We start from the raw sequence: 25,734 nt of genomic DNA, 5'->3' as shown, positions 1-25,734 counted from the left end.
TTGTGTGTTTTTTTTTGGTGGCGCTTGGAAGATTGGAACTATAATGTGATCTTACACGCGTACGTTCTAGATTGAAATTAAATATCAGAAAATCTGCAACTACACAAACAGTTGTATAGGGTTCAATACGGTTTCAGTTTGTGCTGTCCTTGGCTATTTTATTTGGGCTCTTATTATGTTTCCTTCTCAATTGGATGTACCGTTTATTGTGTTAAAACTTTATTTTTGCAACGCTTAAAATCCCTACACTTATTAAAGCACTCCTTACGCAATACAATACGCCGGGATTGAAACTGTGAGGAAAATTCGATGCGTTCGGAAAAGTTCGTGAAACACACACACTCACGCATTGTCAATGTTACGTTGACGTTGTGTGACCAAATCGAATTAAAAACTATACCGAAAGACAGAGAAAGAACCTGCTCACGATTTCAACACCATGTTATTGTGCATTCTGTCTCGCTTGTTGTGTGTAAGTCATTTCATTTCAGTACAAACGATGATTTTGAATCAAAATTTCAAAAATCCATACATTTTTATGCTGATTTAAGGGGAAACATGTTATTTTCTTTTTTTTTCGTCCGTTTAATTTCGAATCATTTGATGAAAATAGTGACTTAATGATAATTGTAACATCGCACACTACACTCATTCGGAAGAAACATCTACACCAAAACTCACCAACATGAACGGGGTTAAATTTTGACGATAAATGCAAAGGAATTCGCTTGATGGGAAACATACATTTAACAAGCCGAAGCTTGTTATATGGCCGCAAGGGATATTTTGTTAAAGATATTAATGATATTTTTCCATATTACTGGTTCCTATGTCATCATACAACTGTAATAATCGCTCAGATCATACATTGCGTCGTTACAATCCATTTGTCGAAATATTTCTTTTCTCACATTTTCCTCTGATCCTTATTAAAATGTTATGATTAATTACACGCTGCATACAATGCTCTTTCCTGTGGTGGATTTTTCGATAAAAACACATCACGTATCTGCTGGTGTTACTCAATTGAAAACCCAACGCAATGTTATACACTAATTGGTAAATCTGTCTATGATGTGCAAAACGTGAACGAACCGTGAAACTTCTCTTCGTGACTTAAACACATGATTGCACACCAACAGAGGATGCAAACTCCTCCGTGCCCGATGACATGTCTACGACCGATTTCGAAGCATTCCGTGAGTACCACTGGTTGGATACACCGGATGCGGCAGGCCCAGTTGGTCATCGGCAAGGCATGGCCCGAACGTCAACACCGATCCGTGACGCAACGATGGCCGCCGTCGTTGCTCTTGCATCGCTCGAGGATTTGGATACGCTAAGTCCGCTGTCGGCCGATGTAGGTGATGGGAGAAGGTTAGCGCTTCCGGAGGAAGGAAGCAACACAGCTGATGAGGGATGTTCCGCTGAGGCTATGAGATCATCGCGCAAGCACTTTAATCTTGACTTGGACATGGACGCTACCTCGACCAAAACGACTACAACTACGACCTCGACAACTACAGCGACAAAAGCACGCAAAACGACTACTTTTGAAAAGGGTAATAAACCAGATAGTCATGCAAATCGTGGTACTTCGCCAATGAATGAGATCATTGAATCGCCCGATAGTGTGCACAGCGCACGCTTTGGGCGCGGTGACTCACCTGCGATTAAGCTCGTGATTGGACGTAAGGAGATCAAAACTTCTGACACATCCGCGATAACGGAAAGCCGTCTGACGGTGTACGGTCACAAAGATGTGGAAATATCGATCAGTTCGCAGTCGACGATTAGCCTAACTACAACGCATACTTCAAAAGAAGGGCGTGAGAAAACGACCGAAATGAGCTCGAGCGGTGGTGAAGTAAAGGAAGTAAGCACCGGTAAACGATACAAACAGTTCAAACTGGTTGACGATCCAGATTCGGAGCAAACTGAACGCAAAAGAGATGATGCGGTTTCGTTTTCAAAGAAGAAGAGTGTCTATCTCTTTGGAAGTTTCGATTCCAGCTCTGGTTCGCCTATCACTGAGACGAGCGTATCACAGCATGTGACGGATACTGGAATATCTTTAACGCGAGGATTCACAGAAACCATGACCTCGCCCGGGGTAATATCTTCCTCTGCTGAAGAGAAAAATAAGAAAGTAAGCATCATTACAGATACTGCTGTGGATGTGGAAATAGAAGAGCTAGAGCTTACTGATGCGGGTCTAAGCCCTATTCTTCCGGATGAAACAGATGTAACGGCTGATTTCCAGATGGCGGAAGAAGATGTCCACTTTGCACACACTGGGACGAGCCCAATGGATTTCGAAGATCAGTCAGTGTCAGCTGCACTGGATACTTCAGAGGCAGCTACGCTTACTGATCGTATTGAGACCAAAGATGCATCGAACAGTCCTTTAGATGTGCCCATTACGTCTATCCTCAAGAGAGATGTCAGCAAACTCACTGATGAAGAGCTCCTCACAGGTCGCCGCGGATCGGGTGATGTGAAGGCAAAAATAAAGATGTTAGAACAAAGCCAAAAGACTCACAGCGCACAAAGCTCTCCAAAGAAAAAGGTAGAATTTGAAGAATATCAGCTCAAGATTGACAGACAGGAATCACCTAAACGCCATAAAACATCAGGCAAAATAACGGAACTTCGTAAGATATTTGGTGAAGAGGAAGAACCGATAGAATCGAATGTCATGTCTGAGTCAATTCCACCTATTCAAGAGGTTATTAAGCAGCTGGAGAAGAGAATAGCTGTTAAACAGGTGGATCGAAAGGCTGTTGTCGATCAGGTTGAAACTTCTGCACGAGGAGAAGCATTATCTAAACGTATTGATGTTGACGTTGATGATTTAAAATCTCAAATAATAACGACAAAAGATCCAACGGTTCCTGATACTGTAACAGAGAAAGAGCAGCAGATATCTAAACTTGTTCATGGAGTGCAAAGTCTTGGCTTACGAGAGGAGGGGGTTAGAAAATTCGAACAAGAAAGACGCAAAGCGGAAAATAGAGCTGCTCTTGATGAAACGGTATGCGAAAAGCATGTTGATCGTAAATTCATCACCGATTTAATTAAGGATGAATGCGAGGAGGATGATAACGAATTACGAAAAACAAATGATCTTATCAAAATGTTCGAGAAGAAACAAAACACGTTTGATGAAGCTATGAAAAGTAGTCCGAAGCGAAAACATTTCCCAAGTGGAAGCCATAAATTATCTACATCTCATATTTCTTCAGGAACAAGTGATGATATTGGTTTTGCTCAACAGAAGATTGATGAAGTTGATCATAGCAAAATTGAGATTAGCGATCATGTAAAGGCTACGGAGGAAATTCAATCGCAAGTAAAACCTTCCGATTTATCATCGTCAATGGAGTATGTGATGGAAGAAGATTATAAAATGAAAAATATTCAAGAACTAAAGGCCAGATTTGAAATAATCCAAGAAGATATCCAAAAATCAGCTCAACAAATATCTTCATCAACGGGTACAAAACATGCATATTCAGCTGTTTCTCAAGAAGTAAAAACGAAACAAACATCGCAGATTGTAAACATTGATAAAACCCGAACAAAGCGTGGTATATCTAAACTGGATAATAAAATTATAAAACTGTTTGAAGTAAGTGATACGCAATCCAACAATCAATACCACGAACAGATAAAATCAAAACATGATGCTAGCGAACCAACAACCACTCAAACTGAATCCGAACAACCAATTAAAGTGTCCATCAAACGCTACGAAATGAAAACAATGGAACAATATGAAGACCATCCGCAAGAAAAATCAAATCAAATGTCAAACTTTAACGAAATTGATAATCAACAAAAACACAGAACACCGCAAATCGAAAAAACACAAATAGAACGAAACCCTGTCTCTGAGGTTGTTGAAGAGAAAGTAACCCAGGTGGTTGAGGCAAAGGTTACCGAGTCCTTCGTAGTCGAGAAGGTTGAGACCAAGCCAGATGACAAACCAGAACAAGACGAACAGCCAGAGACATCGGAGCCTGTCTCTGAGGTCATTGAAGAGAAGGTGACCGAGGTGGTCGAGGCAAAGGTTACCGAGACCGTCGAAGTCGAGAAGGTTGAGGCCAAGCCAGATGACAAACCAGAACAAGACGAACAGCCAGAGCCATCGGAGCCTGTCTCTGAGGTTGTTGAAGAGAAAGTGACCGAGGCGGTCGAGGCAAAGGTAACCGAGACCGTCGTAGTCGAGAAGGTTGAGGCCAAGCCAGATGACAAACCAGAACAAGACGAGCAGCCAGAGACATCGGAGCCTGTCTCTGATGTTGTTGAAGAGAAGGTGACCGAGGTGGTCGAGGCAAAGGTAACCGAGACCGTCGTAGTCGAGAAGGTTGAGGTCAAGACAGATGACAAACCAGAACAAGACGAACAGCCAGAGCCATCGGAGCCCTTCTCTGAGGTTGTTGAAGAGAAGGTGACCGAGGTGGTCGAGGCAAAGGTTACCGAGACCGTCTTAGTCGAGAAGGTTCAGGTCACGCCAGATGACAAACCAGAACAAGACGAACAGCTAGAGCCATCGGAGCCTGTCTCTGAGGTTGTTGAAGAGAAGGTGACCGAGGTGGTCGAGGCAAAGGTTACCGAGACCGTCGTAGTCGAGAAGGTTCAGGTCACGCCAGATGACAAACCAGAACAAGACGAACAGCCAGAGCCATCGGAGCCTGTCTCTGAGGTTGTTGAAGAGAAGGCTACCGAGGTGGTCGAGGCAAAGGTTACCGAGACCGTCGAAATCGAGAAGGTTGAGGCCAAGACAGATGACAAACCAGAACAAGACGAGCAGCCAGAGCCATCGGAGCCTGTCTCTGATGTTGTTGAAGAGAAGGTGACCGAGGTGGTCGAGGCAAAGGTTACCGAGACCGTCGAAATCGAGAAGGTTGAGGCCAAGCCAGATGACAAACCAGAACAAGACGAACAGCCAGAGCCATCGGAGGCCTTCTCTGAGGTTGTTGAAGAGAAGGTGACCGAGGTGGTCGAGGCAAAGGTAACCGAGACCGTCGTAGTCGAGAAGGTTCAGGTCACGCCAGATGACAAACCAGAACAAGACGAACAGCCAGAGCCATCGGAGCCTGTCTCTGAGGTTGTTGAAGAGAAGGTGACCGAGGTGGTCGAGGCAAAGGTAACCGAGACCGTCGTAGTCGAGAAGGTTGAGGCCAAGACAGATGACAAACCAGAACAATACGAGCAGCCAGAGACATCGGAGCCTGTCTCTGATGTTGTTGAAGAGAAGGTGACCGAGGTGGTCGAGGCAAAGGTTACCGAGACCATCTTAGTCGAGAAGGTTGAGGCCAAGCCAGATGACAAACCAGAACAAGACGAACAGCCAGAGCCATCGGAGCCTGTCTCTGAGGTTATTGAAAAGAAGGTGACTGAGGTGGTCGAGGCAAAGGTAACCGAGACCGTCGTAGTCGAGAAGGTTGAGGCCAAGACAGATGACAAACCAGAACAAGACGAACAGCCAGAGCCATCGGAGCCTGTCTCTGAGGTTATTGAAGAGAAGGTGACCGAGGTGGTCGAGGCAAAGGTAACCGAAACTATCGTAGTCGACAAGGTTGAGGCCAAGCCAGATGACAAACCAGAACAAGACGAACAGCCAGAGCCATCGGAGCCTGTCTCTGAGGTTATTGAAAAGAAGGTGACTGAGGTGGTCGAGGCAAAGGTTACCGAGACCGTCGTAGTCGAGAAGGTTGAAGCCAAGCCAGATGACAAACCAGAACAAGACGAACAGCTAGAGCCATCGGAGCCTGTCTCTGAGGTTATTGTATCGAAGGTGACCGAGGTGGTCGAGGCAAAGGTAACCGAGACCGTCGTAGTCGAGAAGGTTGAGGCCAAGCCAGATGACAAACCAGAACAAGACGAACAGCCAGAGCCATCGGAGCCTGTCTCTGAGGTTATTGAAAAGAAGGTGACTGAGGTGGTCGAGGTAAAGGTAACCGAGACCGTCGTAGTCGAGAAGGTTGAGGCCAAGCCAGATGACAAACCAGAACAAGACGAACAGCCAGAGCCATCGGAGCCTGTCTCTGAGGTTGTTGAAGAGAAGGTGACCGAGGAGGTCGAGGCAAAGGTAACCGAGACCGTCGTAGTCGAGAAGGTTGAGGCCAAGACAGATGACAAACCAGAACAATACGAGAAGCTAGAGCCATCGGAGCCTGTCTATGAGGTTGTTGAAGAGAAAGTGACCGAGGTGGTCGAGGCAAAGGTAACCGAGACCGTCGAAGTCGAGAAGGTTGAGGCCAAGACAGATGACAAACCAGAACAAGACGAACAGCCAGAGCCATCGGAGCCTGTCTCTGATGTTGTTGAAGAGAAGGTGACCGAGGTGGTCGAGGCAAAGGTAACCGAGACCGTCGTAGTCGAGAAGGTTGAGGCCACGACAGATGACAAACCAGAACAAGACGAACAGCCAGTGCCATCGGAGCCTGTCTCTGAGGTTGTTGAAGAGAAGGTGACCGAGGTGGTCGAGGCAAAGGTTACTGAGACCGTCAAAGTCGAGAAGGTTGAGGCCAAGCCAGATGACAAACCAGAACAAGACGAACAGCCAGAGCCATCGGAGCCTGTCTCTGAGGTTGTTGAAGAGAAGGTGACCGAGGTGGTCGAGGCAAAGGTTACCGAGACCGTCGTAGTCGAGAAGGTTCAGGTCACGCCAGATGACAAACCAGAACAAGACGAACAGCCAGAGCCATCGGAGCCTGTCTCTGAGGTTGTTGAAGAGAAGGTGACCGAGGTGGTCGAGGCAAAGGTTACCGAGACCGTCGTAGTCGAGAAGGTTGAGGCCAAGCCAGATGACAAACCAGAACAAGACGAGCAGCCAGAGACATCGGAGCCTGTCTCTGAGGTTGTTGAAGAGAAGGTGACCGAGGTGGTCGAGGCAAAGGTTACCGAGACCGTCTTAGTCGAGAAGGTTGAGGCCAAGCCAGATGACAAACCAGAACAAGACGAACAGCCAGAGCCATTGGAGCCTGTCTCTGAGGTTATTGTATCGAAGGTGACCGAGGTGGTCGAGGCAAAGGTTACCGAGACTGTCGTAGTCGAGAAGGTTGAGGCCAAACCAGATGACAAACCAGAACAAGACGAGCAGCCAGAGCCATCGGAGCCTGTCTCTGAGGTTGTTGAAGAGAAGGTGACCGAGGTGGTCGAGGCAAAGGTAACCAAGACCGATGAAGTCGAGAAGATTGAGACCAAGTCAGATGACAAACCAGAACAAGACGAACAGCCAGAGCCATCGGAGCCTGTCTCTGAGGTTGTTGAAGAGAAGGTGACCGAGGTGGTCGAGGCAAAGGTAACCGAGACCGTCTTAGTCGAGAAGGTTGAGGCCAAGCCAGATGACAAACCAGAACAAGACGAACAGCCAGAGCCATTGGAGCCTGTCTCTGAGGTTATTGTATCGAAGGTGACCGAGGTGGTCGAGGCAAAGGTTACCGAGACCGTCGAAGTCGAGAAGGTTGAGGCCAAGCCAGATGACAAACCAGAACAAGACGAACAGCCAGAGCCATCGGAGCCTGTCTCTGAGGTCATTGAAGAGAAGGTGACCGAGGTGGTCGAGGCAAAGGTAACCGAGACCGTCGAAGTCGAGAAGGTTGAGGCCAAGCCAGATGACAAACCAGAACAAGACGAACAGCCAGAGCCATCGGAGCCTGTCTCTGAGGTTGTTGAAGAGAAGGTGACCGAGGTGGTCGAGGCAAAGGTAACCGAGACCGTCTTAGTCGAGAAGGTTGAGGCCAAGCCAGATGACAAACCAGAACAAGACGAACAGCCAGAGCCATCGGAGCCTGTCTCTGAGGTTGTTGAAGAGAAAGTGACCGAGGTGGTCGAGGCAAAGGTTACCGAGACCGTCGAAGTCGAGAAGGTTGAGGCCAAGCCAGATGACAAACCAGAACAAGACGAGCAGCCAGAGACATCGGAGCCTGTCTCTGAGGTTGTTGAAGAGAAGGTGACCGAGGTGGTCGAGGCAAAGGTTACCGAGACCGTCTTAGTCGAGAAGGTTGAGGCCAAGCCAGATGACAAACCAGAACAAGACGAACAGCCAGAGCCATTGGAGCCTGTCTCTGAGGTTATTGTATCGAAGGTGACCGAGGTGGTCGAGGCAAAGGTTACCGAGACCGTCGAAGTCGAGAAGGTTGAGGCCAAGCCAGATGACAAACCAGAACAAGACGAACAGCCAGAGCCATCGGAGCCTGTCTCTGAGGTTGTTGAAGAGAAGGTGACCGAGGTGGTCGAGGCAAAGGTTACCGAGACCGTCTTAGTCGAGAAGGTTGAGGCCAAGCCAGATGACAAACCAGAACAAGACGAACAGCCAGAGCCATTGGAGCCTGTCTCTGAGGTTATTGTATCGAAGGTGACCGAGGTGGTCGAGGCAAAGGTTACCGAGACCGTCGAAGTCGAGAAGGTTGAGGCCAAGCCAGATGACAAACCAGAACAAGACGAACAGCCAGAGCCATTGGAGCCTGTCTCTGAGGTTATTGTATCGAAGGTGACCGAGGTGGTCGAGGCAAAGGTTACCGAGACCGTCGTAGTCGAGAAGGTTGAGGCCAAGCCAGATGACAAACCAGAACAAGACGAGCAGCCAGAGACATCGGAGCCTGTCTCTGAGGTTGTTGAAGAGAAGGTGACCGAGGTGGTCGAGGCAAAGGTTACCGAGACCGTCTTAGTCGAGAAGGTTGAGGCCAAGCCAGATGACAAACCAGAACAAGACGAACAGCCAGAGCCATTGGAGCCTGTCTCTGAGGTTATTGTATCGAAGGTGACCGAGGTGGTCGAGGCAAAGGTTACCGAGACCGTCGAAGTCGAGAAGGTTGAGGCCAAGCCAGATGACAAACCAGAACAAGACGAACAGCCAGAGCCATCGGAGCCTGTCTCTGAGGTCATTGAAGAGAAGGTGACCGAGGTGGTCGAGGCAAAGGTAACCGAGACCGTCGAAGTCGAGAAGGTTGAGGCCAAGCCAGATGACAAACCAGAACAAGACGAACAGCCAGAGCCATCGGAGCCTGTCTCTGAGGTTGTTGAAGAGAAGGTGACCGAGGTGGTCGAGGCAAAGGTAACCGAGACCGTCTTAGTCGAGAAGGTTGAGGCCAAGCCAGATGACAAACCAGAACAAGACGAACAGCCAGAGCCATCGGAGCCTGTCTCTGAGGTTGTTGAAGAGAAAGTGACCGAGGTGGTCGAGGCAAAGGTTACCGAGACCGTCGAAGTCGAGAAGGTTGAGGCCATGCCAGATGACAAACCAGAACAAGACGAACAGCTAGAGCCATCGGAGCCTGTCTCTGAGGTTGTTGAAGAGAAGGTGACCGAGGTGGTCGAGGCAAAGGTAACCGAGACCGTCGTAGTCGAGAAGGTTGAGGTCAAGCCAAATGAAAAACCAGAACAAGACGAACAGCCAGAGCCATCGGAGCCTGTCTCTGAGGTTGTTGAAGAGAAGGTGACCGAGGTGGTCGAGCCAAAGGTAACCGAGACTGTCGTAGTCGAGAAGGTTGAGGCCAAGCCAGATGACAAACCAGAACAAGACGAACAGCCAGAGCCATCGGAGCCTGTCTCTGAGGTTGTTGAAGAGAAGGTGACCGAGGTGGTCGAGGCAAAGGTTACCGAGACCGTCTTAGTCGAGAAGGTTGAGGCCAAGACAGATGACAAACCAGAACAAGACGAACAGCCAGAGCCATCGGAGCCTGTCTCTGAGGTTGCTGAAGAGAAGGTGACCGAGGTGATCGAGGCAAAGGTTACCGAGACCGTCGAAGTCGAGAAGGTTGAGGCCAAGACAGATGACAAACCAGAACAAGACGAACAGCCAGAGCCATCGGAGCCTGTCTCTGATGTTGTTGAAGAGAAGGTGACCGAGGTGGTCGAGGCAAAGGTAACCGAGACCGTCGTAGTCGAGAAGGTTGAGGCCAAGCCAGATGAAAAACCAGAACAAGACGAACAGCTAGAGCCATCGGAGCCTGTCTCTGAGGTTGTTGAAGAGAAGGTGACCGAGGTGGTCGAGGCAAAGGTTACCGAGACCGTCGTAGTCGAGAAGGTTGAGGTCAAGCCAAATGAAAAACCAGAACAAGACGAACAGCCAGAGCCATCGGAGCCTGTCTCTGAGGTTGTTGAAGAGAAGGCGACCGAGGTGGTCGAGCCAAAGGTAACCGAGACTGTCGTAGTCGAGAAGGTTGAGGCCAAGCCAGATGACAAACCAGAACAAGACGAACAGCCAGAGCCATCGGAGCCTGTCTCTGAGGTTGTTGCAGAGAAGGTGACCGAGGTGGTCGAGGCAAAGGTTACCGAGACCGTCGTAGTCGAGAAGGTTGAGGCCAAGCCAGATGACAAACCAGAACAAGACGAACAGCCAGAGCCATCGGAGCCTGTTTCTGAGGTTGTTCAAGAGAAGGTGACCGAGGTGGTCGAGGCAAAGGTAACAGAGACTGTCGTAGTCGAGAAGGTTGAGGCCAAGACAGATGACAAACCAGAACAAGACGAACAGCCAGAGCCATTGGAGCCTGTCTCTGAGCTTATTGAAAAGAAGGTGACCGAGGTGGTCGAGGCAAAGGTAACCGAGACCGACGTAGTCAAGAAGGTTCAGGTCACGCCAGATGACAAACCAGAACAAGACGAACAGCCAGAGCCATCGGAGCCTGTCTCTGAGGTTGTTGAAGAGAAGGTGACCGAGGTGGTCGAGGCAAAGGTAACCGGGACCGTCGAAGTCGAGAAGGTTGAGGCCAAGACAGATGACAAACCAGAACAAGACGAACAGCCAGAGCCATCGGAGCCTGTCTCTGAGCTTATTGAAAAGAAGGTGACCGAGGTGGTCGAGGCAAAGGTAACCGAGACTGTCGTAGTCGAAAAGGTTGAGGCCAAGCCAGATGACAAACCAGAACAAGACGAACAGCCAGAGCCATCGGAGCCTGTCTCTGATGTTGTTGAAGAGAAGGTGACCGAGGTGGTCGAGGCAAAGGTAACCGAGAATGTCGTAGTCGAGAAGGTTGAGGCCAAGACAGATGACAAACCAGAACAAGACGAGCAGCCAGAGCCATCGGAGCCTGTCTCTGAGGTTGTTGAAGAGAAGGTGACCGATGTGGTCGAGGCAAAGGTTACCGAGACCGTCGAAGTCGAGAAGGTTGAGGCCACGTCAGATGACAAACCAGAACAAGACGAACAGCCAGAGCCATCGGAGCCTGTCTCTGAGGTTGTTGAAGAGAAAGTGACCGAGGTGGTCGAGGCAAAGGTAACCGAGACCGTCGTAGTCGAGAAGGTTGAGGCCAAACCAGATGACAAACCAGAACAAGACGAACAGCCAGAGCCATCGGAGCCTGTCTCTGAGGTTGTTGAAGAGAAGGTGACCGAGGTGGTCGAGGCAAAGGTAACCGAGACCGTCGTAGTCGAGAAGGTTGAGGCCAAACCAGATGACAAACCAGAACAAGACGAACAGCCAGAGCCATCGGAGCCTGTCTCTGAGGTTGTTGAAGAGAAGGTGACCGAGGTGGTTGAGGCAAAGGTTACCGAGACCGTCGAAGTCGAGAAGGTTGAGGCCAAGCCAGATGACAAACCAGAACAAGACGAACAGCCAGAGCCATCGGAGCCTGTCTCTGAGGTTGTTGAAGAGAAAGTGACCGAGGTGGTCGAGGCAAAGGTAACCGAGACCGTCGTAGTCGAGAAGGTTGAGGCCAAGCCAGATGACAAACCAGAACAAGATGAACAGCCAGAGCCATCGGAGCCTGTCTCTGAAGTCATTGAAGAGAAGGTGACCGAGGTGGTCGAGGCAAAGGTAACCGAGACCGTCGTAGTCGAGAAGGTTGTGGCCAAGACAGATGACAAACCAGAACAAGATAAACAGCCAGAGCCATCGGAGCCTGTCTCTGAGGTTGTTGAAGAGAAGGTGACTGAGGCGGTCGAGGCAAAGATTATCGAAATCGTCGAAGTCGAGAAGGTTGAGGCCAAGCCAGATGACAAACCAGAACAAGACGAACAGCCAGAGCCATCGGAGCCTGTCTCTGAGGTTATTGAAAAGAAGGTAACCGAGGTGGTCGAGGCAAAGGTAACCGAGACCGTCGTAGCCGAGAAGGTTAAGAAAAAGACAGATGACAAACCAGAACAAGACGAACAGCCAGAGCCATCGGAGCCTGTCTCTGAGGTTGTTGAAGAGAAGGTGACCGAGGTGGTCGAGGCAAAGGTAACCGAGACCGTCGTAGTCGAGAAGGTTGAGGCCAAACCAGATGACAAACCAGAACAAGACGAACAGCCAGAGCCATCGGAGCTTGTCTCTGAGGTTATTGAATTGAAGGTGACCGAGGTGGTCGAGGCAAAGGTTACCAAGACCGTCGAAGTTGAGAAGGTTGAGGCCAAGACAGATGACAAACCAGAACAAGACGAACAGCCAGAGCCATCGGAGCCCTTCTCTGAGGTTGTTGAAGAGAAGGTGACCGAGGTGGTCGAGGCAAAGGTTACCGAGACCGGCGAAGTCGAGAAGGTTGAGGCCAAGACAGATGACAAACCAGAACAAGACGAACAGCCAGAGCCATCGGAGCCTGTCTCTGAGGTTGTTGAAGAGAAGGTGACCGAGGTGGTCGAGGCAAAGGTAACCAAGACCGTCGATGTCGAGAAGGTTGAGGCCAAGATAGATGACAAACCAGAACAAGACGAACAGCCAGAGCCATCGGAGCCTGTCTCTGATGTTGTTGAAGAGCAGGCGACCGAGGTGGTCGAGGCAAAGGATACAGTGACCGTCGAAGTCGAGAAGGTTGAGGCCAAGACAGATGACCAACCAGAACAAGACGAACAGCCAGAGCCATCGGAGCCCTTCTCTGAGGTTGTTGAAGAGAAGGTAACCGAGGTGGTCGAGGCAAAGGTAACCGAGACCGTCGTAGTCGAGAAGGTTAAGAAAAAGACAGATGACAAACCAGAACAAGACGAACAGCCAGAGCCATCGGAGCCTGTCTCTAAGGTTGTTGAAGAGAAGGTGACCGAGGTGGTCGAGGCAAAGGTAACCGAGACCATCGAAGTCGAGAAGGTTGAGGCCAAGACAGATGACAAACCAGAACAAGACGAACAGCCAGAGCCATCGGAGCCTGTCTCTGAGGTTGTTGAAGAGAAAGTGACCGAGGTGGTCGAGGCAAAGGTTACCGAGACCGTCGAAGTCGAGAAGGTTGAGGCCAAGACAGATGACAAACCAGAACAAGACGAACAGCCAGAGCCATCGGAGCCTGTCTCTGATGTTGTTGAAGAGAAGGTGACCGAGGTGGTCGAGGCAAAGGTTACCGAGACCGTCGAAGTCGAGAAGGTTGAGGCCAAGACAGATGACAAACCAGAACAAGATGAACAGCCAGAGCCATCGGAGCCTGTCTCTGAGGTTGTTGAAGAGAAGGTGACCGAGGTGGTCGAGGCAAAGGTTACCGAGACCGTCGAAGTCGAGAAGGTTGAGGCCAAGCCAGATGACAAACCAGAACAAGACGAACAGCCAGAGCCATCGGAGCTTGTCTCTGAGGTTATTGAAGAGAAGGTGACCGAGGTGGTCGAGGCAAAGGTTACCGAGACCGTCGAAGTCGAGAAGGTTGAGGTCAAGTCAGATGACAAACCAGAACAAAATGAACAGCCAGAGCCATCGGAGCCTGTCTCTGATGTTGTTGAAGAGAAGGTGACCGAGGTGGTCGAGGCAAAGGTAACCGAGACCGTCGATGTCGAGAAGGTTGAGGCCATGCCGGATGAAAAACCAGAACAAGACGAACAGCTAGAGCCATCGGAGCTCGTCGCCGAGGTTGTTGAAGAGAAGTTGACCGAAGTGGTCGAGGCAAAGGTTACCGAGACCGTCGAAGTCGAGAAGGTTGAGGTCAAGTCAGATGACAAACCAGAACAAGACGAACAGCCAGAGCCATCGGAGCCTGTCTCTGAGGTTGTTGAAGAGAAGGTGACCGAGGTGGTCGAGGCAAAGGTAACCGATACCGTCTTAGTCGAGAAGGTTGAGGCCAAGACAGATGACAAACCAGAACAAGACGAACAGCCAGAGCCATCGGAGCCTGTCTCTGATGTTGTTGAAGAGAAGGTGACCGAGGTGGTCGAGGCAAAGGTAACCGAGACCGTCGAAGTCGAGAAGGTTGAGGCCAAGACAGATGACAAACCAGAACAAGACGAACAGCCAGAGCCATCGGAGCCCTTCTCTGAGGTTGTTGAAAAGAAGGTGACCGAGGTGGTCGAGGCAAAGGTAACCGAGACCGTCGTAGTCGAAAAGGTTGAGGCCAAGCCAGATGACAAACCAGAACAAGACGAACAGCCAGAGCCATCGGAGCCTGTCTCTGAGGTTGTTGAAGAGAAGGTGACCGAGGTGGTCGAGGCAAAGGTAACCGAGACCGTCGTAGTCGAAAAGGTTGAGGCCCAGCCAGATGACAAACCAGAACAAGACGAACAGCCAGAGCCATCGGAGCCTGTCTCTGAGGTCATTGAAGAGAAAGTGACCGAGGTGGTCGAGGCAAAGGTTACCGAGACCGTCGTAGTCGAGAAGGTTGTGGCCACGACAGATGACAAACCAGAACAAGACGAACAGCCAGAGCCATCGGAGCCTGTCTCTGAGGTTGTTGAAGAGAAGGTGACCGAGGCGGTCGAGGCAAAGATTATCGAAATCGTCGTAGTCGAGAAGGTTGAGGCCAAGCCAGATGACAAACCAGAACAAGACGAACAGCCAGAGCCATCGGAGCTTGTCTCTGAGGTTGTTGAAGAGAAGGTGACCGAGGTGGTCGAGGCAAAGGATACCGAGACCGTCGAAGTCGAGAAGGTTGAGGCCAAGACAGATGACAAACCAGAACAAGACGAACAGCCAGAGCCATCGGAGCCTGTCTCTGATGTTGTTGAAGAGAAGGTGACTGGGATGGTCGAGGCAAAGATTATCGAAATCGTCGAAGTCGAGAAGGTTGAGGCCAAGGCAGATGACAAACCAGAACAAGACGAACAGCCAGAGAATTCGAAGCTTGTCTCTGAGGTTGTTGAAGAGAAAGTGATCGAGGTGGTCGAGGCAAAGGATATCGAGACCGGCGAAGTCGAGAAGGTTGAAGCCAAACCAGATGACAAACCAGAACAAGACGAACAGCCAGAGCCATCGGAGCCTGTCTCTGAGGTTGTTGAAGAGAAGGTGACCGAGGTGGTCGAGGCAAAGGTAACCGAGACCGTCGTAGTCGAGAAGGTTGAGGCCACGCCAGATGACAAACCAGAACAAGACGAACAGCCAGAGCCATCGGAGCCTGTCTCTGAGGTCATTGAAGAGAAAGTGACCGAGGTGGTCGAGGCAAAGGTTACCGAGACCGTCGTAGTCGAGAAGGTTGAGGCCACGACAGATGACAAACCAGAACAAGACGAACAGCCAGAGCCATCGGAGCCTGTCTCTGAGGTTGTTGAAGAGAAGGTGACCGAGGCGGTCGAGGCAAAGATTATCGAAATCGTCGTAGTCGAGAAGGTTGAGGCCAAGCCAGATGACAAACCAGAACAAGACGAACAGCCAGAGCCATCGGAGCCTGTCTCTGAGGTTGTCGAAGAGAAGGTAGCCGAGGTGGTCGAGGCAACGGTAACCGAGACCGCCAAAGTCGAGATGGTTGAGGCCAAGCCAGATGACAAACCAGAACAAGACGAACAGCCAGAGCCATCGGAGCCTGTCTCTGAGGTTGTTGAAGAGAAAGTGACCGAGGTGGTCGAGGCAAAGGTAACCGAGACCCTCGTAGTCGAGAAGGTTGAAGCCAAGCCAGATGGCAAACCAGAACAAGACGAACAGCCAGAGCCATCGGAGCTTGTCTCTGAGGTTGTTGAAGAGAAGGTGACCGAGGTGGTCGAGGCAAAGGTTATCGAAACCGTTGAAGTCGAGAAGGTTGAGGCCAAGACAGATGACAAACCAGAACAAGACGAACAGCCAGAGCCATCAGAGCCTGTCTCTGATTTTGCTGAAGAGAAGGTGACCGAGGTGGTCGAGGCAAAGGTTACGGAGACCGTCGAAGTCGAGAAGGTTGAGGCCAAGACAGATGACCAACCAGAACAAGACGAACAGTCAGAGCCATCGGAGCCTGTCCCTGATGTTGTTGAAGAGAAGGTGACCGAGGTGGTCGAGATTGTCGAAGTCGAGAAGGTTGAGGCCACGACAGATGACAAACCAGAACAAGACGAACAGCCAGAGCCATCGGAGCCTGTCTCTGAGGTTGTCGAAGAGAAGGTAGCCGAGGTGGTCGAGGCAACGGTAACCGAGACCGCCAAAGTCGAGATGGTTGAGGCCAAGCCAGATGACAAACCAGAACAAGACGAACAGCCAGAGCCATCGGAGCCTGTCTCTGAGGTTGTTGAAGAGAAAGTGACCGAGGTGGTCGAGGCAAAGGTAACCGAGACCCTCGTAGTCGAGAAGGTTGAAGCCAAGCCAGATGGCAAACCAGAACAAGACGAACAGCCAGAGCCATCGGAGCTTGTCTCTGAGGTTGTTGAAGAGAAGGTGACCGAGGTGGTCGAGGCAAAGGTTATCGAAACCGTTGAAGTCGAGAAGGTTGAGGCCAAGACAGATGACAAACCAGAACAAGACGAACAGCCAGAGCCATCAGAGCCTGTCTCTGATTTTGCTGAAGAGAAGGTGACCGAGGTGGTCGAGGCAAAGGTTACGGAGACCGTCGAAGTCGAGAAGGTTGAGGCCAAGACAGATGACCAACCAGAACAAGAAGAACAGTCAGAGCCATCGGAGCCTGTCCCTGAGGTTGCTGAAGAGAAGGTGACCGAGGTGATCGAGGCAAAGGTTACGGAGACCGTCGAAGTCGAGAAGGTTGAGGCCAAGCCAGATGACAAACCAGAACAAGACGAACAGCCAGAGCCATCGGAGCCTGTCTCTGAGGTTGTTGAAGAGAAGGTGACCGAGGTGGTCGAGGCAAAGGTAACCGAGACCGTCGTAGTCGAAAAGGTTGAGGCCAAGACAGATGACAAACCAGAACAAGACGAACAGCCAGAGCCATCGGAGCCTGTCTCTGATGTTGTTGAAGAGAAGGTGACCGAGGTGGTCGAGGCAAAGGTAACCGAGACCGTCGAAGTCGAGAAGGTTGAGGCTAAGACAGATGACAAACCAGAACAAGACGAACAGCCAGAGCCATCGGAGCCCTTCTCTGAGGTTGTTGAAGAGAAGGTGACCGAGGTGGTCGAGGCAAAGGTAACCGAGACCGTCGTAGTCGAAAAGGTTGAGGCCAAGCCAGATGACAAACCAGAACAAGACGAACAGCCAGCGCCATCGGAGCCTGTCTCTGAGGTCATTGAAGAGAAAGTGACCGAGGTGGTCGAGGCAAAGGTTACCGAGACCGTCGTAGTCGAGAAGGTTGTGGCCACGACAGATGACAAACCAGAACAAGACGAACAGCCAGAGCCATCGGAGCCTGTCTCTGAGGTTGTTGAAGAGAAGGTGACCGAGGCGGTCGAGGCAAAGATTATCGAAATCGTCGTAGTCGAGAAGGTTGAGGCCAAGCCAGATGACAAACCAGAACAAGACGAACAGCCAGAGCCATCGGAGCTTGTCTCTGAGGTTGTTGAAGAGAAGGTGACCGAGGTGGTCGAGGCAAAGGATACCGAGACCATCGAAGTCGAGAAGGTTGAGGCCAAGACAGATGACAAACCAGAACAAGACGAACAGCCAGAGCCATCGGAGCCTGTCTCTGATGTTGTTGAAGAGAAGGTGACTGGGGTGGTCGAGGCAAAGATTATCGAAATCGTCGAAGTCGAGAAGGTTGAGGCCAAGGCAGATGACAAACCAGAACAAGACGAACAGCCAGAGAAATCGAAGCTTGTCTCTGAGGTTGTTGAAGAGAAGGTGATCGAGGTGGTCGAGGCAAAGGATATCGAGACCGTCGAAGTCGAGAAGGTTGAGGCCAAACCAGATGACAAACCAGAACAAGACGAACAGCCAGAGCCATCGGAGCCTGTCTCTGAGGTTGTTGAAGAGAAGGTGACCGAGGTGGTCGAGGCAAAGGTAACCGAGACCGTCGTAGTCGAAAAGGTTGAGGCCAAGCCAGATGACAAACCAGAACAAGACGAACAGCCAGAGCCATCGGAGCCTGTCTCTGAGGTCATTGAAGAGAAAGTGACCGAGGTGGTCGAGGCAAAGGTTACCGAGACCGTCGTAGTCGAGAAGGTTGTGGCCACGACAGATGACAAACCAGAACAAGACGAACAGCCAGAGCCATCGGAGCCTGTCTCTGAGGTTGTTGAAGAGAAGGTGACCGAGGCGGTCGAGGCAAAGATTATCGAAATCGTCGTAGTCGAGAAGGTTGAGGCCACGACAGATGACAAACCAGAACAAGACGAACAGCCAGAGCCATCGGAGCCTGTCTCTGAGGTTGCTGAAGAGAAGGTGACCGAGGTGGTCGAGGCAAAGGTAACCGAGACCCTCGTTGTCGAGAAGGTTGAAGCCAAGCCAGATGGCAAACCAGAACAAGACGAACAGCCAGAGCCATCGGAGCTTGTCTCTGAGGTTGTTGAAGAGAAGGTGACCGAGGTGGTCGAGGCAAAGGTTACCGAGACCGTTGAAGTCGAGAAGGTTGAGGCCAAGACAGATGACAAACCAGAACAAGACGAACAGCCAGAGCCATCAGAGCCTGTCTCTGAGGTTGCTGAAGAGAAGGTGACCGAGGTGGTCGAGGCAAAGGTTACGGAGACCGTCGAAGTCGAGAAGGTTGAGGCCAAGACAGATGACCAACCAGAACAAGACGAACAGTCAGAGCCATCGGAGCCTGTCCCTGAGGTTGCTGAAGAGAAGGTGACCGAGGTGATCGAGGCAAAGGTTACGGAGACCGTCGAAGTCGAGAAGGTTGAGGCCAAGCCAGATGACAAACCAGAACAAGACGAACAGCCAGAGCCATCGGAGCCTGTCTCTGAGGTTGTTGAAGAGAAGGTGACCGAGGTGGTCGAGGCAAAGGTAATCGAGACTGTCGAAGTCGAGAAGGTTGAGGCCACGACAGATGACAAACCAGAACAAGACGAACAGCCAGAGCCATCGGAGCCTGTCTCTGAGGTTGTTGAAGAGAAGGTGACCGAGGTGGTCGAGGCAAAGGTTACCCAGACCGTCGTAGTCGAAAAGGTTGAGGCCAAGCCAGATGACAAACCAGAACAAGACGAACAGCCAGAGCCTAAAGAACCTGTCTCTGAGGTTGTTGAAGAGAAGGTGACCGAGGTGGTCGAGGCAAAGGTTACCGAGACCGTCGAAGTCGAGAAGGTTGAGGCCAAGACAGATGACAAACCAGAACAAGACGAACAGCCAGAGCCATCGGAGCCTGTCTCTGAGGTTGTTGAAGAGAAGGTGACCGAGGTGGTCGAGGCAAAGGTTACCGAGACCGTCGTAGTCGAGAAGGTTGAGGCCAAGCCAGATGACAAACCAGAACAAGACGAACAGCCAGAGCCATCGGAGCCTGTCTCTGATGTTGTTGAAGAGAAGGCTACCGAGGTGGTCGAGGCAAAGGTTACCGAGACCGTCTTAGTCGAGAAGGTTGAGGCCAAGACAGATGACAAACCAGAACAAGACGAACAGCCAGAGCCATCGGAGCCTGTCTCTGAGGTTGTTGAAGAGAAGGCTACCGAGGTGGTCGAGGCAAAGGTTACCGAGACCGTCGTAGTCGAGAAGGTTGAGGCCAAGCCAGATGACAAATTAGAACAAGACGAACAGCCAGAGCCATCGGAGCCTGACTCTGATGTTGTTGAAGAGAAGGCTACCGAGGTGGTCGAGGCAAAAGTTACCGAGACCGTCGAAGTCGAGAAGATTGAGGCCAAGACAGATGACAAACCAGAACAAGACGAACAGCCAGAGCCATCGGAGCCTGTCTCTGATGTTGCTGAAGAGAAGGTGACCGAGGTGGTCGAGGCAACGGTAACCGAGACCGTCGAAGTCGAGAAGGTTGAGGCCAAACCAGATGACAAACCAGAACAAGACGAACAGCCAGAGCCATCGGAGCCTGTCTCTGATGTTGTTGAAGAGAAGGTGACCGAGGTGGTCGAGGCAAAGGTTACGGAGACCGGCGAAGTCGAGAAGGTTGAGGCCAAGCCAGATGACAAACCAGAACAAGACGAACAGCCAGAGCCATCGGAGCCTGTCTCTGAGGTTGCTGAAGAGAAAGTGACCGAGGTGATCGAGGCAAAGGTTACCGAGACCGTCGAAGTCGAGAAGTTTGAGGCCAAGACAGATGACAAACCAGAACAAGACGAACAGTCAGAGCCATCGGAGTCTGTTTCTGATGTTGTTGAAGAGAAGGTGGCCGAGGTGATCGAGGCAAAGGTTACCGAGACCGTCGAAGTCAAGATGGTTGAGGCCAAGACAGATGACAAACCAGAACAAGACGAACAGCCAGAGCCATCGGAGCCTGTCTCTGATGTTGTTGAAGAGAAGGCGACCGAGGTGATCGAGGCAAAGGTTACCGAGACCATCGAAGTCGAGAAGGTTGAGGCCAAGACAGATGACAAACCAGAACAAGACGAACAGCCAGAGCCATCGGAGCCTGTCTCTGATGTTGTTGAAGAGAAGGTGACCGAGGTGGTCGAGGCAAAGGTTACCGAGACCGTCGAAGTCGAGAAGGTTGAGGCCAAGACAGATGACAAACCAGAACAAGACGAACAGCCAGAGCCATTGGAGCCTGTCTCTGATGTTGTTGAAGAGAAGGTGACCGAGGTGGTCGAGATTGTCGAAGTCGAGAAGGTTGAGGCCACGACAGATGACAAACCAGAACAAGACGAACAGCCAGAGCCATCGGAGCCTGTCTCTGAGTTTGTTGAAGAGAAGGTGACCGAGGAGGTCGAGGCAAAGGTAACCGAGACCGTCGTAGTCGAGAAGGTTGAGGCCAAGACAGATGACAAACCAGAACAATACGAGAAGCTAGAGCCATCGGAGCTTGTCTCTGAGGTTGTTGAAGAGAAGGTGACCGAGGTGGTCGAGGCAAAGGTTATCGAGACCGTCGAAGTCGAGAAGGTTGAGGCCAAGACAGATGACAAACCAGAACAAGACGAACAGCCAGAGCCATCAGCGCCTGTCTCTGAGGTTGCTGAAGAGAAGGTGACCGAGGTGGTCGAGGCAAAGGTTACGGAGACCGTCGAAGTCGAGAAGGTTGAGGCCAAGACAGATGACAAACCAGAACAAGACGAACAGTCAGAGCCATCGGAGCCTGTCCCTGAGGTTGCTGAAGAGAAGGTGACCGAGGTGATCGAGGCAAAGGTTACGGAGACCGTCGAAGTCGAGAAGGTTGAGGCCAAGCCAGATGACAAACCAGAACAAGACGAACAGCCAGAGCCATCGGAGCCTGTCTCTGAGGTTGTTGAAGAGAAAGTGACCGAGGTGGTCGAGGCAAAGGTTACCGAGACCGTCGAAGTCGAGAAGGTTGAGGCCAAGACAGATGACAAACCAGAACAAGACGAGCAGCCAGAGCCATCAAAATCTCTCTTTGAAGATATTCAAGAGAAGGTGACCGAGGTGGTCGAGGCAAAGGTAACCGAGACCGTCGAAGTCGAGAAGGTTGAGGCCAAGACAGATGACAAACCAGAACAAGACGAACAGCCAGAGCCATCGGAGCCTATCTCTGATGTTGTTGAAGAGAAAGTGACCGAGGTGGTCGAGGCAAAGGTTACCGAGACCGTCGAAGTCGAGAAGGTTGAGGCCAAGCCAGATGACAAACCAGAACAAGACGAACAGCCAGAGCCATCGAAGCCTGTCTCTGAGGTGTTCGAAGAGAAGGCGACCGAGGTGGTCGAGGCAAAGGTTACCGAGACCGTCGAAGTCGAGAAGGTTGAGGCCAAGACAGATGACAAACCAGCACAAGACGAACAGCCAGAGCCATCGGAGCTCGTCGCTGAGGTTGTTGAAGAGAAGGTGACCGAGGTGGTCGAGGCAAAGGTTACCGAGACCGTCGAAGTCGAGAAGGTTGAGGCCAAGACAGATGACAAACCAGAACAAGACGAACAGCCAGAGCCATCGGAGCCTGTCTCTGAGGTTGCTGAAGAGAAGGTGACCGAGGTGATCGAGGCAAAGGTTACCGAGACCGTCGAAGTCGAGAAGGTTGAGGCCAAGACAGATGACAAACCAGAACAAGACGAACAGCCAGAGCCATCGGAGCCTGTCTCTGATGTTGTTGAAGAGAAGGTGACCGAGGTGGTCGAGGCAAAGGTTACCGAGACCGTCGAAGTCGAGAAGGTTGAGGCCATGCCAGATGACAAACCAGAACAAGACGAACAGCCAGAGCCATCGGAGCCTGTCTCTGAGGTTGTTGAAGAGAAGGTGACCGAGGTGGTCGAGGCAAAGGTTACCGAAACCGTCGTAGTTGAGAAGGTTGAGGCCAAGTCAGATGACAAACCAGAACAAGACGAACAGCCAGACCCATCGGAGCCTGTCTCCGAGGTTGTTGAAGAGAAGGTGACCGAGGTGGTCGAGGCAAAGGTAACCGAGACCGTCGAAATCGAGAAGGTTGAGGCCAAGACAGATGACAAATCAGAACAAGACGAACAGCCAGAGCCATCGGAGCCTGTCTCTGAGGTTGTTGAAGAGAAGGTGACCGAGGTGGTCGAGGCAAAGGCTACCGAGACCGTCGAAGTCGAGAAAGTTGAGGCCAAGACAGATGACAAACCAGAACAAGACGAACAGCCAGAGCCATCGGAGCCTGTCTCTGATGTTGTTGAAGAGAAGGCGACCGAGATGGTCGAGGCAAAGGTAACCGAGACCGTCGAAGTCGAGAAGGTTGAGCCCATGACAGATGACAAACCAGAACAAGACGAACAGCCAGAGCCATCGGAGCTTGTCTCTGAGGTTGTTGAAGAGAAAGTGACCGAGGTGGTCGAGGCAAAGGTTACCGAGACTGTCGAAGTCGAGAAGGTTGAGGCCAAGCCAGATGACAAACCAGAACAAGACAAACAGCCAGAGCCATCGGAGCCTGTCTCTGAGGTTGTTGAAGAGAAAGTAACCGAGGTGGTCGAGGCAAAGGTTACCGAGACCGTCGATGTCGAGAAGGTTGAGGCCAAGACAGATGACAAACCAGAACAAGACGAACAGCCAGAGCCATCGGAGCCTGACTCTGAAGCCATTGAAGAGAAAGTGACCGAGGTGGTCGAGGCAAAGGTTACCGAGACCGTCGAAGTCGAGAAGGTTGAGGCCAAGACAGATGACAAACCAGAACAAGACGAACAGCCAGAGCCATCGGAGCCTGTCTCCGGGGTTGTTGAAGAGAAGGTGACCGAGGTGGTCGAGGCAAAGGTTACCGAGACCGTCGAAGTCGAGAAGGTTGAGGTCAAGTCAGATGACAAACCAGAACAAGACAAACAGCCAGAGCCATCGGAGCTTGTCTCCGGGGTTGTTGAAGAGAAGGTGACCGAGGTGGTCGAGGCAAAGGTTACCGAGACCGTCGAAGTCGAGAAGGTTGAGGCCAAGACAGATGACAAACCAGAACAAGACGAACAGCCAGAGCCATCGGAGCCTGTCTCTGAGGTTGTTGAAGAGAAGGTGACCGAGGTTGTCGAGGCAAAGGTTACCGAGACCGTCGAAGTCGAGAAGGTTGAGGTCAAGCTAGATGACAAACCAGAACAAGACGAACAACCAGAGCCATCGGAGCCTGTCTCTGAGGTTGTTGAAGAGAAGGTGACCGAGGTGGTCGAGGCAAAGGATACCGAGACCGTCTTAGTCGAGAAGGTTGAGATCAAGCTAGATGACAAACCAGAACAAGACGAACAGCCAGAGCCATCGGAGCCTGTCTCTGATGTTGTTGAAGAGCAGGCGACCGAGGTGGTCGAGGCAAAGGTTACCGAGACCGTCGAAGTCGAGAAGGTTGAGGTCAAGTCAGATGACAAACCAGAACAAGACAAACAGCCAGAGCCATCGGAGCCTGTCTCCGGGGTTGTTGAAGAGAAAGTGACCGAGGTGGTCGAGGCAAAGGTTACCGAGACCGTCGAAGTCGAGAAGGTTGAGGCCAAGCCAGATGACAAACCAGAACAAGACGAACAGCCAGAGCTATCGGAGCCTGTCTCTGAGGTCATTGAAGAGAAGGTGACCGAGGTGGTCGAGGCAAAGGTTACCGAGACCGTCGAAGTCGAGAAGGTTGAGGCCAAGACAGATGACAAACCAGAACAAGACGAACAGCCAGAGCCATCGGAGCCTGTCTCTGATGTTGCTGAAGAGAAGGTGACCGAGGTGGTCGAGGTAAAGGTAACCGAGACCGTCGTAGTCGAGAAGGTTGAGGCCAAGACAGATGACAAACCAGAACAAGACGAACAGCCAGAGCCATCGGAGCCTGTCTCTGAGGTTGTTGAAGAGAAAGTGACCGAGGTGGTCGAGGCAAAGGTTACGGAGACCGGCGAAGTCGAAAAGGTTGAGGCCAAGACATATGACAAACCAGAACAAGACGAACAGCCAGAGCCATCGGAGCCTGTCTCTGAGGTTGTTGAAGAGAAGGTGACCGAGGTGGTCGAGGCAAAGGTAACCGAGACCGTCGAAGTCGAGAAGGTTGAGGCCAAGACAGATGACAAACCAGAACAAGACGAACAGCCAGAGCCATCGGAGCCTGTCTCTGAGGTTGTTGAAGAGAAGGTGACCGAGGTGGTCGAGGCAAAGGTTACCGAGACCGTCGAAGTCGAGAAGGTTGAGGCCAAGAAAGATGACAAACCAGAACAAGACGAACAGCCAGAGCCATCGGAGCCTGTCTCTGAGGTTGCTGAAAAGAAGGTGACCGAGGTGGTCGAGGCAAAGGTTACCGAGACCGTCGAAGTCGAGAAGGTAGAGGCCAAGACAGATGACAAACCAGAACAAGACAAACAGCCAGAGCCATCGGAGCTTGTCTCTGATGTTGTTGAAGAGAAGGCGACCGAGGTGGTCGAGGCAAAGGTTACCGAGACCGTCGAAGTCGAGAAGGTTGAGGCCAAGAAAGATGACAAACCAGAACAAGACGAACAGCCAGAGCCATCGGAGCTTGTCTCTGAGGTTGTTGAAGAGAAAGTGACCGAGGTGGTCGAGGCAAAGGTTACCGAGACCGTCGAAGTCGAGAAGGTTGAAGCCAAGAAAGATGACAAACCAGAACAAGACGAACAGCCAGAGCCATCGGAGCCTGTCTCTGAGGTTGTTGAAGAGAAAGTAACCGAGGTAGTCGAGGCAAAGGTTACCGAGACCGTCGATGTCGAGAAGGTTGAGGCCAAGCCAGATGACGAACCACAACAAGACGAACAGCCAGAGCCATCGGAGCCTGTCTCTGAGGTTGTTGAAGAGAAGGTGACCGAGGTGGTCGAGGCAAAGGTAACCGAGACCGTCGAAGTCGAGAAGGTTGAGGCCAAGACAGATGACAAACCAGAACAAGACGAACAGCCAGAGCCATCGGAGCCTGTCTCTGAGGTTGTTGAAGAGAAGGTGACCGAGGTGGTCGAGGCAAAGGTTACCGAGACCGTCGAAGTCGAGAAGGTTGAGGCCAAGAAAGATGACAAACCAGAACAAGACGAACAGCCAGAGCCATCGGAGCCTGTCTCTGAGGTTGTTGAAGAGAAGGTGACCGAGGTGGTCGAGGCAAAGGTAACCGAGACCGTCGAAGTCGAGAAGGTTGAGGCCAAGACAGATGACAAACCAGAACAAGACGAACAGCCAGAGCCATCGGAGCCTGTCTCTGAGGTTGTTGAAGAGAAGGTGACCGAGGTGGTCGAGGCAAAGGTTACCGAGACCGTCGAAGTCGAGAAGGTAGAGGCCAAGACAGATGACAAACCAGAACAAGACAAACAGCCAGAGCCATCGGAGCTTGTCTC

At 51.3% G+C, this 25,734-nt stretch overlaps 1 protein-coding gene across 1 annotated transcript in view; it reads left to right on the top strand.

Moving 5' to 3' along the window:
• Positions 1–25,734, top strand: part of LOC125765755 (microtubule-associated protein futsch-like) — a 73,733-nt gene that overhangs the window by 13,280 nt on the left and 34,719 nt on the right. The window contains exons 6-41 of the mRNA XM_049431197.1: positions 1,143–4,072; positions 4,208–4,504; positions 4,775–5,152; positions 5,288–5,518; positions 5,789–5,956; positions 6,227–6,259; positions 6,530–6,772; positions 7,178–7,408; positions 7,679–7,744; positions 7,880–7,987; positions 8,528–8,662; positions 8,933–9,742; positions 10,148–10,243; positions 10,649–10,687; positions 10,823–10,957; positions 11,228–11,497; positions 11,633–11,728; positions 12,134–12,199; positions 12,335–12,577; positions 12,983–13,414; positions 13,820–14,197; positions 14,468–14,494; positions 14,630–14,848; positions 16,064–16,342; positions 16,883–17,179; positions 18,800–19,042; positions 19,448–19,543; positions 21,014–21,079; positions 21,215–21,322; positions 21,458–21,688; positions 22,769–22,942; positions 23,078–23,245; positions 23,921–24,022; positions 24,428–24,589; positions 25,130–25,372; positions 25,508–25,669. Coding sequence (XP_049287154.1) covers positions 1,143–4,072; positions 4,208–4,504; positions 4,775–5,152; positions 5,288–5,518; positions 5,789–5,956; positions 6,227–6,259; positions 6,530–6,772; positions 7,178–7,408; positions 7,679–7,744; positions 7,880–7,987; positions 8,528–8,662; positions 8,933–9,742; positions 10,148–10,243; positions 10,649–10,687; positions 10,823–10,957; positions 11,228–11,497; positions 11,633–11,728; positions 12,134–12,199; positions 12,335–12,577; positions 12,983–13,414; positions 13,820–14,197; positions 14,468–14,494; positions 14,630–14,848; positions 16,064–16,342; positions 16,883–17,179; positions 18,800–19,042; positions 19,448–19,543; positions 21,014–21,079; positions 21,215–21,322; positions 21,458–21,688; positions 22,769–22,942; positions 23,078–23,245; positions 23,921–24,022; positions 24,428–24,589; positions 25,130–25,372; positions 25,508–25,669 — 9,962 coding nt within the window. The remainder of the gene's footprint in view (positions 1–1,142; positions 4,073–4,207; positions 4,505–4,774; positions 5,153–5,287; positions 5,519–5,788; positions 5,957–6,226; positions 6,260–6,529; positions 6,773–7,177; positions 7,409–7,678; positions 7,745–7,879; positions 7,988–8,527; positions 8,663–8,932; positions 9,743–10,147; positions 10,244–10,648; positions 10,688–10,822; positions 10,958–11,227; positions 11,498–11,632; positions 11,729–12,133; positions 12,200–12,334; positions 12,578–12,982; positions 13,415–13,819; positions 14,198–14,467; positions 14,495–14,629; positions 14,849–16,063; positions 16,343–16,882; positions 17,180–18,799; positions 19,043–19,447; positions 19,544–21,013; positions 21,080–21,214; positions 21,323–21,457; positions 21,689–22,768; positions 22,943–23,077; positions 23,246–23,920; positions 24,023–24,427; positions 24,590–25,129; positions 25,373–25,507; positions 25,670–25,734) is intronic.

The sequence above is a fragment of the Anopheles funestus genome, chromosome 2RL (assembly GCF_943734845.2).
Source record: "Anopheles funestus chromosome 2RL, idAnoFuneDA-416_04, whole genome shotgun sequence".
NCBI classification, from domain to species: domain Eukaryota; kingdom Metazoa; phylum Arthropoda; class Insecta; order Diptera; family Culicidae; genus Anopheles; species Anopheles funestus.
The sequence above is the reverse complement of the archived record's forward strand: the minus strand, read 5'-3'. Positions and strand labels throughout refer to the sequence as shown.